The sequence below is a fragment of the Lethenteron reissneri genome, chromosome 37, assembly GCF_015708825.2.
Source record: "Lethenteron reissneri isolate LAM-NWPU_2019-01 chromosome 37, ASM1570882v1, whole genome shotgun sequence".
In the NCBI taxonomy this organism is placed as follows: domain Eukaryota; kingdom Metazoa; phylum Chordata; class Hyperoartia; order Petromyzontiformes; family Petromyzontidae; genus Lethenteron; species Lethenteron reissneri.
Window position 1 is genome coordinate 10,551,512 of NC_083815.1, and position 12,050 is coordinate 10,563,561.

At 49.4% G+C, this 12,050-nt stretch overlaps 1 protein-coding gene across 2 annotated transcripts in view; it reads left to right on the forward strand.

The window, feature by feature from the left end:
- The window catches only part of PAMR1 (peptidase domain containing associated with muscle regeneration 1), a 46,313-nt gene extending 34,907 nt beyond the window's left edge, over positions 1 to 11,406 (forward strand). The window contains exons 8-13 of one of the 2 annotated variants that reach the window (XM_061566620.1): positions 440 to 718; positions 1,096 to 1,335; positions 2,930 to 2,999; positions 5,073 to 5,329; positions 7,667 to 8,040; positions 9,145 to 11,406. In XM_061566620.1, the coding sequence (XP_061422604.1) occupies positions 440 to 718; positions 1,096 to 1,335; positions 2,930 to 2,999; positions 5,073 to 5,329; positions 7,667 to 8,040; positions 9,145 to 9,726 (1,802 nt within the window). In that variant the 3' untranslated portion in view covers positions 9,727 to 11,406. The remainder of the gene's footprint in view (positions 1 to 439; positions 719 to 1,095; positions 1,336 to 2,929; positions 3,000 to 5,072; positions 5,330 to 7,666; positions 8,041 to 9,144) is intronic. The other variant, XM_061566621.1, reaches the window with a different exon arrangement.
- Positions 11,407 to 12,050: the final 644 nt, after the last annotated feature.

The following is a 12,050-nucleotide window of genomic DNA, read 5'->3' on the forward strand; positions in this document are numbered from 1 at the left end:
TGCGATGCTCTTTTTGACCAAAGGGAGATTGCATGTAGCATTGTCACCTTTTGAAATTACATCTTTAAAGCACAGTTTTAAATTATCAACGATGTGACTCAAGCCCACTTTCCTCTGGGGGTCCGCAGAGTGAGTACCACTTTGTGGAAGTTCAATGTGTTGGCTGGCCTAATTGATATACCGGCACTGACCATAGGAATGTGGAATTTTTCCATCACTGGCTTAGGGTCACCTGACAGAGACGAGCTCAGATTAAAAAATTATCGTTTGAGCAGGGAGACATTTTGGCTTGACTTGATGAGACGCAATCCTTCGGCTCTCCTCCACAACTAGCGTCTTCCATGCTGAGAGTCCGACTCAGTGAAAATCAAGGTCAAGAGGTCATCAGGGCCCCAAGCCATCGATGCCACCACACCTCATCGTCGCTTCCTTCTGCTAGGCCCCTCAGCCCATTGCACAGGTGACACCGCACCTCCGAGGTGGCTCGCTCTGTGTGAAGTTGATGGCCGCGGTGCAACGCCGCGTCTCTCCTCCCCCCACGTGGCAGTGGTGATGTGCGGACGACCCAAGCTTCCGCGAAATCTGAAGATCGAAGGGGAGGACTTTGGCCTCGGGGACCAGGTGTTCTTCAGCTGTGACGGAGGCTTCGTTCTCCAGGGCAACGTCTCAGCTGTTTGTCAGCTCGATGGGACCTGGGACATCCCCATTCCGTCTTGCGGTAAAAAATATATATTTTTTACAAATCAGCGCCAGTCACAGTGATATTGACTGCTTTGGCAGCTATGGTTATTTGGCGTTTTAAACCAGCAGGAGACCCTGCATTACAGCCATGCATCATCGCAACAAAACCCACCACTAACAAATATATTCATGTGTATGTATGTTGAACTTCTTTCACATCGTACGTAGCCAACCGTGCTAATCGGCTCAAAAGCAGTGAGCCACCATTCAGCTGTCATGTCAACCATCGAACTTACGTCACTCGGTGGATAGCGTCGCACGCTAACCGCTGTGCCGCCACTTCACCACCGCCACCCCACCCGCCGCCGCCAACGTGTTCACAGTCGCTCGCGTTTTCGTTTGCGCCTCTCGCAGTGGAGGAGGAGAAGTTTTGCCCAGAGCCGCGGCTTCCCCGCAACGGGCAGGTCGACCGCAACACGAGCGCGCCGGCCGAGGAGGGCGGCACCGGCGGCACCGGTGGCGCCGGCGGCTACCGGGCGGGCAGCATCTTGCACGTGGTGTGCCGGCCCCCTTACGTGCGGCAGGGCCGAGGCGGGGACTTGACCTGCGGGGTCAACGGGGCGTGGACGGGGCGCCCGGCCGCCTGCGTCAAAGGTGAGAGAGCTCCGGAGCTTCGGCAACCGTCGCCTCTTGTTTTTTTCTTTCCGCCGTGCCGCCGAGCCGCGCCGGGGGGCCCCAGGTTGCGTATTTGAACCGCGGAAAGCCGGGCAGCCGTGGGGCCGGCGGCGATGTCTGAACGGGGCAATTCGAAATGCGTGTCGGTGACGCGGAGACGCACCACCCTCGCGGCGTATGGAGCAACGACCGCGATAATCGTGTCGTGAGCGCCACCCATGATTCTTAAAAACTATTTCTATTTTGCCAGGTAAGGCCCAATGAGCTGTATAGCTATTTTTTCAGAAGCAACCTGTCACACAAATGATAGCTTCACGAAGTGGCTTATCACGTGGAAGTTTATAGCAGCCAAATACTCTAAACGCACGTTTCAGAGCTCCCTCAGTCAGCAGAGCATCAACATCGGGTCAGGGAAGCCACTTCAGAAGGTGACGACACACGAGTCGATGGCTTGCGTTTGCAACTCACTGCACTGACTTCTACGTGCTTTATAATTCGGACTTCTGCTTCACCGTGAGGCCTCTCTGGCCCAGCGAAATATGTCCCACATCCTCCCAAGAGAGTGATCCAGCACCTGTCAGTCATCCATTTCAGAGATTCATATTTTTGTTGCGCTCAGAGCTGACATTAAGCCAAATTAATCGGAATTAATAATTTGCAACGGCACAGTTTTGAGTGGTTGCAGGTTCACATCCCATCCGTGAATCAGCCCTTTGGGAAGATTACAGCGGTTGTCCTTTGGACTTATGGAAATACTTGCCCCCGGCCATATGAACGTGGAATTCCCACGAATTACTCAGGGCTTTAACCAACAAGAACACCTCCGATTAGCACGGTTGGCTACGTACGGCACGAAATAAGTTCAACATACAAACGTACGAAATAAACTCTCCCCCCAGGGTAGTTTTTGTGTGCAGCTATTGGTCGGAACCGTAGCATCCACAACACAGTTGTATGTATGTTGAACTTCTTTCGCACTGTACGTAGCCAACCGTACTCATCGCAAGTGTTGACAGATGCACGCAAGCAACTGGGTTGGTGGCCGTCGTGGGAATGGAACCAATAACTCCGTGCAGATGGATTTCTTCAGCGGCGAGAGTGCCGACGTCGAGGCCACCACGTTGTGTGTTGGGAGCGATTGACTCGCATCATCGTTTTTCGCCGGGTATTCTGTCATGCACGCGTGTGTGTGAGTTTCCGCGTGAGTTGGGGAGCAGTGGCACAGCAGTTAGCGCACTGTGCTACGAACCCGGCGGCCCGAGTTCGATTCCCGCTCACAGTCAACACCAGCGGCGATTATCTGAACTGGTACTGGGTCTCCCCTAGGTAAACTCAGCCTCCAATGAGTACCTGGGGAGACAAAGGCGGCCGGGCGTGGTGCTGGCCACCCACCACCTCGTGTGCCATACCGGCCTTCATAGGTGCTCACAAACAGCACTTGACCCAACAGCCTGTTAAGGCTATACGGGGGATCTTTGTCCTTGATAGGTACTGGCAAAGAGCACTACCCCAACATTTGTTTTAAGGCGACAGGGGGCTCTTTGTGTTTGTCTGTGCTGTGTGTGTGAGTCAGCTTGCAGGCTCCCACACGTCCCACCTCCCATGACGTTTGTTCTGATGAAGCCGAGACCGACCAAACAGAGGTAGATTTTAACAAAACATTCATAATACATTTTTTTGGGGGGGGGGTCAGATCGCAAAAATAAAATGTGTGTCGCAAATTCTCCCTTCCAACCGTAGCAGCCAACAAGTTAAATTTATCACATGATACAAAGGTGCCAATGTATTGCTGTTGGAGAGTGATCTACAGTATTTAACAATTGTGTTAAAGTCATATTTTTTAAAAATATATATATTTTTGCAACGTAATATTTTTCCTTTATTTCTAAATGGCACTTTTTTGCATCACAGCAATTAAAAGACACGGTGTTTTGCAAAATATATTTTAATTGCTCTATCGTGACTTAAAGCTTTCGTGACTGCATGAATACATATTCTATGGGTCTTTCGGTAAAGCCACGTAGATAGAAAAATAATAAAAAATATCACGACATTTCCATCGCAACACAAGCAATCGTCTTCAGGTGAGAGAGTCATTTTTACCTACGTGGCTTTACCGAAAGACCCATCGAATATCTAATTGCGATGTTAATTTTATTAATGTGGTTGTAAATGAATGTGCATCAGTCACGAAATATCGTTTTGAACAGGTTAATGTAGCAAGTGCTTGCGCCTAAACAACATAATGATGATGATGAATGGAAACGATCTCAATGATTGATGAAAACAACACATGATCACGGAAGTGTTGATTCATGACGACGACGATGGTGGTATCTGATGACTCGTGATGAAAAATATTCATCCGTGCACCCCCTCAAGCTGCTTGAGATCTCCAGATTCTGCCCTTCTGTGCGAACCTCGATCCCGGCTGCGTTCCTGGCGTGGAGTGGGGGGGCATTGAGTTGTGTCTGTGCCACGGTTGTGGAATTCCCTCGCGTTGTGAAATTCGTTTCTCTGATAATGTGGATAATCTTAAGTCTCGTCTTAAAACCACGTATTGTTAAGTCAGTTTATTCTATTTAGCTTCTCCGTCCCTCTTGACCTTTCCTTATCTTTATTCTTACGCCTTTGAGACGTTAGTGGAAGGCTCCTTACAAATACATGTAAATTATTATTAACACAATTGTTGGCCACGCATGATGATGGTGGTGACGATTGACAATGATATTATCGATCAACAACTGAGATCAGGACCGTGATGGTTATATTCTGATTATTGATGACAATTGAGAGATTAATTGAGGATTAATAGCTGATGATCGATGACATCCTTAAAGTTGACTGACGTCACGCACGATGAGCATGTCATTGGCGCAGTCTGTAATCGATTTTTATTACGATTTTGTTTTTGTCGGACGTTTAAACGCCTCAAGCATCTCAAAGGGACTTACAGTAAAACCTTGGATTGCGAGTAACTTGGTCTGCGAGTGTTTTGCAAGACGAGCAAATAAAAAAATAAATATTAATTTGATAAACGAGCGAGGTCTTGCAATACGAGTAGTACGTGTTTACGCTTTGTCTGCCGAGCGTCACGTGATCACAACTGATATACGAGTGCTTTGATATACGAGTGCTTTGGATTACAAACACGTTTCCGGAACGAATTATGCTCGCAATCCAAGATTTTACTGTACATGTCACATCTCATCTAAACAGTTTCATTGCCCTGCAGTGATATAGCCTCGGGGATGCCCAGCAGAATCCGTGCCTTTGCGATGCAAGGAATGTGCAGCACCGTCTTGCACATTTATATAGTCTACTGCCAGTAGGGGCCATGTCACTGTAACTTTTTCTCTCCAAATTTAAGAAATGTGTCTCATTTGGACCATTACACCAGTACACAAGGCCCTAACATCACGGGAGCTCTAACATCGACCGTGGAGCGCGTGGCGTGAGCGGTTAACACACCCGCAGTGTTGACCGGGGCAGCCGCACGGTTCGAACCGTGAACCTCTGCAACAAGCAGCAGACACTCTGCATCTCGGCCCATCCATTCGCGTTATGATAATGGCTAGATCAGCGTTCTTCATGGCAAGGCCCGAGAGCCACTGGCAGCCCCTGGTGGCCTCTCACGCGGCGCCCCTCTGAAAATTAGTGAAGAACACTGCGCTACAGTGACGACGACGATGATGACGATGATGGTTCCCCATCAGGACCACACCGGTGCAGAGAGTTCTCTTTCCGAAGAAGGGGGCTAAGAAGGTGGCGCTGGAGCCAGAGGCGGCAGCGATGGCGCCGGCGGCGGCGTCTGCGGGCGCCAACGAGAGCGCGCTGGCCCCCGGCTTCTACCCGGTACACGCGCGGCTCGAGTTCCGCTGCCCTGCCGCTTGGTACCAGCAGACGGGCAGCGCGCGGCGCACGTGCCTCCGCACGGGCCGCTGGAGCGGGCAGGCGGCTCGCTGCGTGCCTGGTACGACGCACAACCACCCCCTCTACCGCCACGACCACCAACACGATGGTCCCCCTGAACCCTGCCCACCGTGGGGCCTTTAAACTTAACTGAACGATTTTTATTCGTAATAGATCGCGGACTCGAATTATAAATGTTGTGGGTTTACTCTCTAACACACCCGTGTGCTGAACTAGTAACTAATTGACACGTTTTTTTTACGTGACAAACCTTACAAATTGTCTGTGTCGGGCGGTGGTGGGTATAACGACACATTTATATTTACGCGATCTAACCCAACAAAACCTCTATTATGGATAATATTGGTAGCTAAGCCTACGCGTAAAATGATAGCTCAACGAAGTGACTTATCACGTGGAGAGAAAAAACTGCAGGACCCGGAGAAAAATCTATGCAACCACTGGGAGAGAGACATGCAAACTCCAAATATAGAGGTGTCAGGGTTGGGATCTAACCCAAGACCTCCTGTATACCAGGCGAGGTAGTCAACATCTCGCCACTGTGTTGGAGGAAAGTGCTGTTAGGGTGTAGCAGCACCGATGAAGGCCGGAACCGACACTCGAGGGGGTGGGTGGCCAGCACCACACCCGCCCGCCTCTCCCCCATTGCTAATGTTTTACGACATCGCAACACGTCGTCATTTAAGGCTGAGTCAACCTAGGTTGAGGCCCAGGACGAGTTCAGATATTTTCCACGGATGTTGACTGTGGGCAGGAATCGAACGCGGGTGACGCGGTGCGTTAAGCACTACACTGCCGCTCCTCACTAATACCGCTTGATCCACATAACACTCATGCATGTATGTATGTTGAACTTCTCTCGTACCGTATGTAGCCAACCTTGCTAATCGCTTTGCGGATGCGCAAACGCCACCCTGGCCAACGGCACGCGTGCGGCGCACACTCCCCACTCGAGGAATTTGGAGACGGGGATTGGTGGATCACGCATGTCACCTTGATTCTCTCGATCCATGGATGATTACGGTCGCCATCTCCTGGTTTTGCCTAGGTATAGCAGTATAGCAAGTTGGTAAATTTCTGTTTTAACACCGAGTTGGCTTTCACGACCAATATTATCCATAGGAAAGGTTTTTGGGTTAGATCGCGTAAATATAAAACATGTGGGTTTACTCTCCAACACACCGGTGTGCTGTACTTGTAACGAATTGCTATATTTTGTTTACATGACAAACCTTATTCATTGGCTGCGTCAGGTGGTGGCGGGTTTAACGACACATTTATATTTACGCAATCTTACCCAAATATCTATTATTGTGATTCATTTCTATCTTCGCGGGGATTGAGTGTTACTGCCCTCCTCGCAGGAACGTGTTTTATTTGTTTTGTTTCCCGGATACTCCAGTTTTCCTCCCACCTGTGCAAACACCCATTAGCGGAGCTGGAAAAACATTCCAACATAGGCCCACAGAGCTTTGGCAATTGTCACCGGTTCTGGCCACCTTTCCACGTGGTTTCCTGTGATGTCTGAGCACGTTACAAGTTCTCTGGTAGGCTACCACCCAACTTCAAAGGTGTTGTCTGTGTCTCTGACCATACTTCATTGTGCTGGTCAGTACGGACTGGTGAAGGGAACCATAGAAGTAACAGTTCGACGATGGACTTTGCTGTCTTCCCTCTGTTGCCCACAACGTAGCTCCATTATCATTCGTTAATAATTGTAATATCCAAAAATCAGTTGTAATCGTTATCGCCGTAATTTATTGATAATAATTGCTATACATAAGCATTGTCAGAAAAAGCAGCGCGTTGTATTTATCAATCACAATTATCATCATAATGTATTGTCTAAATTGCTATATTCATCATGAATAAATGTCTTCATTATGTCAACTTTATTTGAATCAACATCATTAGTCGAAGTCAATCCACTGACGGATGAAGGTATCCTATTGGAATCATCACTAGATAGGAAATCGCAATTATACAGCGTGCTTCAAAAAAATGTTAACTCTTATATGTGAATATCGTGCTTGGAATCTTCTCCAGGTGGTCTCCAGAGCCCGGAGGGGAATTTCTTGTGGTATTGTTGTAAATTCTCAGAAGTGTTAAAATTATTTTTAAGAACCCTGTATATATATATCAGTCATTAGGTAATCACTATCATAATTGCATCAGCATACATCGATTACAATAGTTTTTCATCAGCCACCGAAGTCATCATCATCACCATCGTAATCTTGATTAATATTTGCGGTTATCGTGATCACTCTGATCATCATCATCACCATCGCCATCTGTCACAATATTTGTAGTCGCTATCGTCGCAGTCACCGTCGTCACCATCAAGGAGTGACGGACTGACCCATCGTCGTCTCAGTCTGCGGCAGGGCAGACGGCTGGAACATCTCGGGGACTCCGTGGCCCTGGAAAGCCGCCGTCTACCGGCAGGTGCGGCCGCCTACAGGCGGCGGCGGCCAAAACACCAACAGCAGCAGCGGCGGCGGCAACAACAACGGTGGCAGCGGAGGAAGAGGAAGCGCCGGCGGGGGAGTCGGAGCGGGCGCGGGGGCGCGGGCCGACGGCGCCTGGCTGCTGGTTTGCGCCGCGGCGCTGGTGAGCGAGCGATCGCTCGTGTCGACGGCGCACTGCGTCACGCACTTCGGCACGTCCACACCGCTCAAGCGCACCGACGTGCGCGTCGTGCTGGGCAGCGGCCACGGCGGCAATGGGAAGGCCGAGCAGATTGCCAAGGTACCGGCGGTCGGGAGGGGACGCGGTTCCTGCTCCTCCACCACACTCTGGTTTCCTTCTTTCTTCACCGGTCGAGCCTCACGAATGTACGTACGGGTGTTGAACTTCTTTCGCGCCGTGCGTATCCAACCGGCGGTAATCGGAGGTGCGGCGCAATGGCAATGAATTAAACACAAAAAGCAGTTCTCAAGAATTGAGTTTTCAAATTAGATTTAAAAGTGCACAGCTCCAGTTGTTACTGACCTCTGGGTGCTCCTCCAACACCTGTCCCCATCCATCACGACTTCCACAGTCGCAATTACAAAAACCATACTCTCCTCTTACATTATACACATGCATTCATTATCTTCAGAACATGAGGTATCAGTATCCTCTACAATAACCTTTGCTGTTTACTCATATACATATATGTCTCCATTCAGCTATATATTTACTTTTTCTGTTTCTGTCTGCCTGTGTCCGCCTCTCTGTTTGTTTATCTCGCCCTTTGTGTAAATAGAAATCACTCATCTTCATCTCGCACCTCCGGTTAGCACGGTTGGCTACGCACGGTGTGAAAAAAGTTCAACAAACATACGTACACTATTTAAATGTTTCATTCACAACGCACGTTTCACTGCAGATGTACCATGAGCAAGTGACATGCCGTGCAAGTGGAAATAAGTTCCTTCAGTATAAATCACTAAACTCGCAATTAAAAGTAAAAGATTGATAATAACATTAACAGAGAATATAGGCAAGGCCCTGGAAACAGAGTCTAATATTAAAGAGAAAATGCATCCATAAAAGTAATTATTTCCCATTTCATAATACTACGTATGTTCATGAGTTGGAGCAGTGGTATAGTGGTTAGCATACTTTGCTATGAACCGACCCGTCCCGGTTCGATTCCCAGCAACGGCTAACATCAGTGGTGAGTGATATCCCAACCAGTCCTGCCCTCCCTTCATCAGCCCAGACTGACCTGCATGGTGAAGCACAGTCAAATAAATCCCATCACCATCATGCCATGGGCACACCTTTACCCATTGTTGGATAGCAATCGGCTGGCGTACGGCTGATGATATTTGTCCACCTGACCCCATCGGCCCTTCCCATGCCCAGGTCTCCAACATCCTCGTGCACCGCGCCTACGACCCCGTGCTGCTGGACGGCGACCTGGCCGTGATCCGCCTGTCGGGCAGCGCTGACCTGTCGGATCGTGTGCAGCCCGTGTGCCTCCCTCCTGACCGCTTGTCCACCGCCGCAACCCCGGCGGCGCCACCGTCCTCCCCCTCCTCCTCCTCCGGCGCTGCCTTCGTCTCCGGGTGGCGCCTCTCCTCCAACGGCTCGGGGCCGGCCAGGGACGCGGGCCGCCCGCTCTCCGCGCAGATCTCCATCATGGGCACGGCGCAGTGCGAGCGCGAGCTGGAGGCGCGCGGCGCCGCCGTGCCCGTCACCGCCAGGATGTTCTGCGCGCCGGCGCTGCCCGTCGGCTCGGGCGAAGCGTCGTGGTGCCCTGCCGAGACCGGAGGGATCGCGGCGTCCGCGACGCGAGGCGCGGGAGGGCGGCCTGGCGGCCTCTGGCACCTGCTGGGGCTTGTGAGCTGGGGCCACTCTGGCGGGTGCCAGGGCAGCGCCGGCTTGCCCACAGGGTACACCAACGTGTCGGCCTTCACGGACTGGCTGCGGAAGGTTATTAAGTGAGAGGGCAGGCTTGCCCGGCGTAGCTGGGGGCCTCGCAGCGCCCGTCGCGGACTCACGGCGATGCTGCAGGTGGCGCCGTTGTTACGGCAATTGACTCGGGGGAGTTGTAAGCCGAAATCCTGGTCAGGGGTCGACTTCAGCTCAATCGTCACTTTGGAGGAAATCAAATATAAGTACAGCTTCCTGGGAGAAGTTGGTGGTGTTCGTCCCATGGAGAGACTGGCCCCTGCCATGGGAGCGTGCCGTTTCCACTGCTCAAGCAAGGCCGCCAATTGAGATGAACACTGCTCCATTGTTCAAATGAAGACAGAGACAACCTGGTTTGGCGCTGTTATCAAGGAATTGGCCAATTTCAGGGATGCTTCTGAAAATGAATGGAGACTTAGCGTGGTTTTCCGACATAAATAAACGCTTTATTAAATAGGACATGTTGCCAATGTTGCTGATGCTTTGTGTTTGAATTTAGGCTCCAGCCACCATGCTCTCAAGGATGGTGCTTTGATGATTTCATACCGGTTCCCTATGACTACAAAAAAACCTTTGTAAAAAAAAAGTTGGGTTTTCAGTCAATTGAGGATGCAATGAGCATGAGACCTCTACAGTTTGGCTGCTTAACGTGTGCCGAACCACTCTTTGCACAGTCACATCTCAGGTTGGGTGAGAGGGCCTTTCCACAGTAACTCGAGCTCTGTAATGATCGTTTTATCATAAATATCTGCTGACTTCACGTAATATCTGCTCCCCACAGGAGTTCTGGAACCGAGTTTTTGTTTTTCACCTCGTAAAATGATGCCTCCGCACCAGAGCGATCGATCGATTCCGTCCTTCTGGCAGATTCGAAAGCCGTCACGCAGTTGATGCCTGAAATTCTGCCACAGCGGTAATTCCAACGACCTTGGCTCAGGGTCCTCTTCCCCTTGGTCACCGAACTCTGGCTGTCACTCCCGAACTCCCGCCTCGGGTCATCTGCCCTCCTCCAATCCTGCACACTTGCTTTAACTCACACTCACCACCTCGTGCTGGATAAATATACCAACACTTTCTTCGCCACACTTTTTATTCTGAAGTTGCAAGGTGTTAACACAATCTCTGCCATGAAATGAATAGCATACTGCCAACTGCATCCTGATTCTAAATGGCAGAAGCTTCTTCTCCAGTTGTTTCATAGTTGATGTCAAGCCCTGCCGAGTCAGCTTTTGAGCGATATGCAATCCCCGTGACACCGGCACATACGTTGCGAGCGCGTCTTGTAAATATCTGCTGTAAATACCATTGTATAAAATGTTCACATTCAAGTGTACAGTCATATTTTAATGCTACCCGAATTAAATACCAGTTGCTCCAATGTGAATGTGTTTGTCAAATGAAATTAATGCTTAATAATCTTAAGAGTGAAATACAGTCATCCCTTGTTAAACGGAAACTCAGTACATGAAATTTCTCGACAACGTAAATTACAAATTAGGGAACGAATTTGATAGGACTTGCGTTAAATTAGCGTTCACGGAATTTTGAATCTCTAAATTGCAATCTCTTGGAGGTAATATTTGAACAATGTACATGTCATCACAGTTTCTGGTAAGTACAGTAGAGAATTTGTATTTCTCGACTTATTTTGAGTCCTGTTAACAATATTTTATCGTAACATTATCGATTTTCTATTAAATATTTGCTCAAAAAATTTTGCTGCATTCTGAGCTGTCATTTTATTGCGTCTTGGGTTGAATGATTATTTTTGCCATCGGAACACACCTCCAATTCTCTTATATATACACGCGATTAGCTTTACGGACAGTTTCTCCGGAACATACCTGTTCCGTATATCGAGGGATACCTGTAACCTGTGACAGCTTTCTTGGCAATCCGATACACCCAACTGCAGGGTAATCAAGGTGTATGTGGTAGTAAAAGCAAGGAGGCATATTACCCAGACATACGAAGAGATTTCCCTTCATATGTGTGAGTTTCATCTGGTCACTCTGGTTTCCAACCACAAAGTTTAGGTCAAAATATTCCGGGGATCTGAACTTGCGAGCCAAGTACTCTATCCGCAGCGCCATCCTCGCCAGATGCAATACAATCGCTGGAAGAATAAAAAAACTGGGAGAATGTGCATTTGCTATGGGAATGCCATAGGACTATGTGTGTGCGTGTGCGTGCTCGCAGCTACATGCCGTGACGGAGTGAGCGGGCTTGTTTTGAATTCAGTTGGGAAATCCCTTCTTGTTAGACACAGGTCAAACATCTGCGGACAATATTATCCATGGGGATTAACATTCCTTCTCACTTCACGCCTTGCCTTTGACCCCTAACCCCCCCCCCCC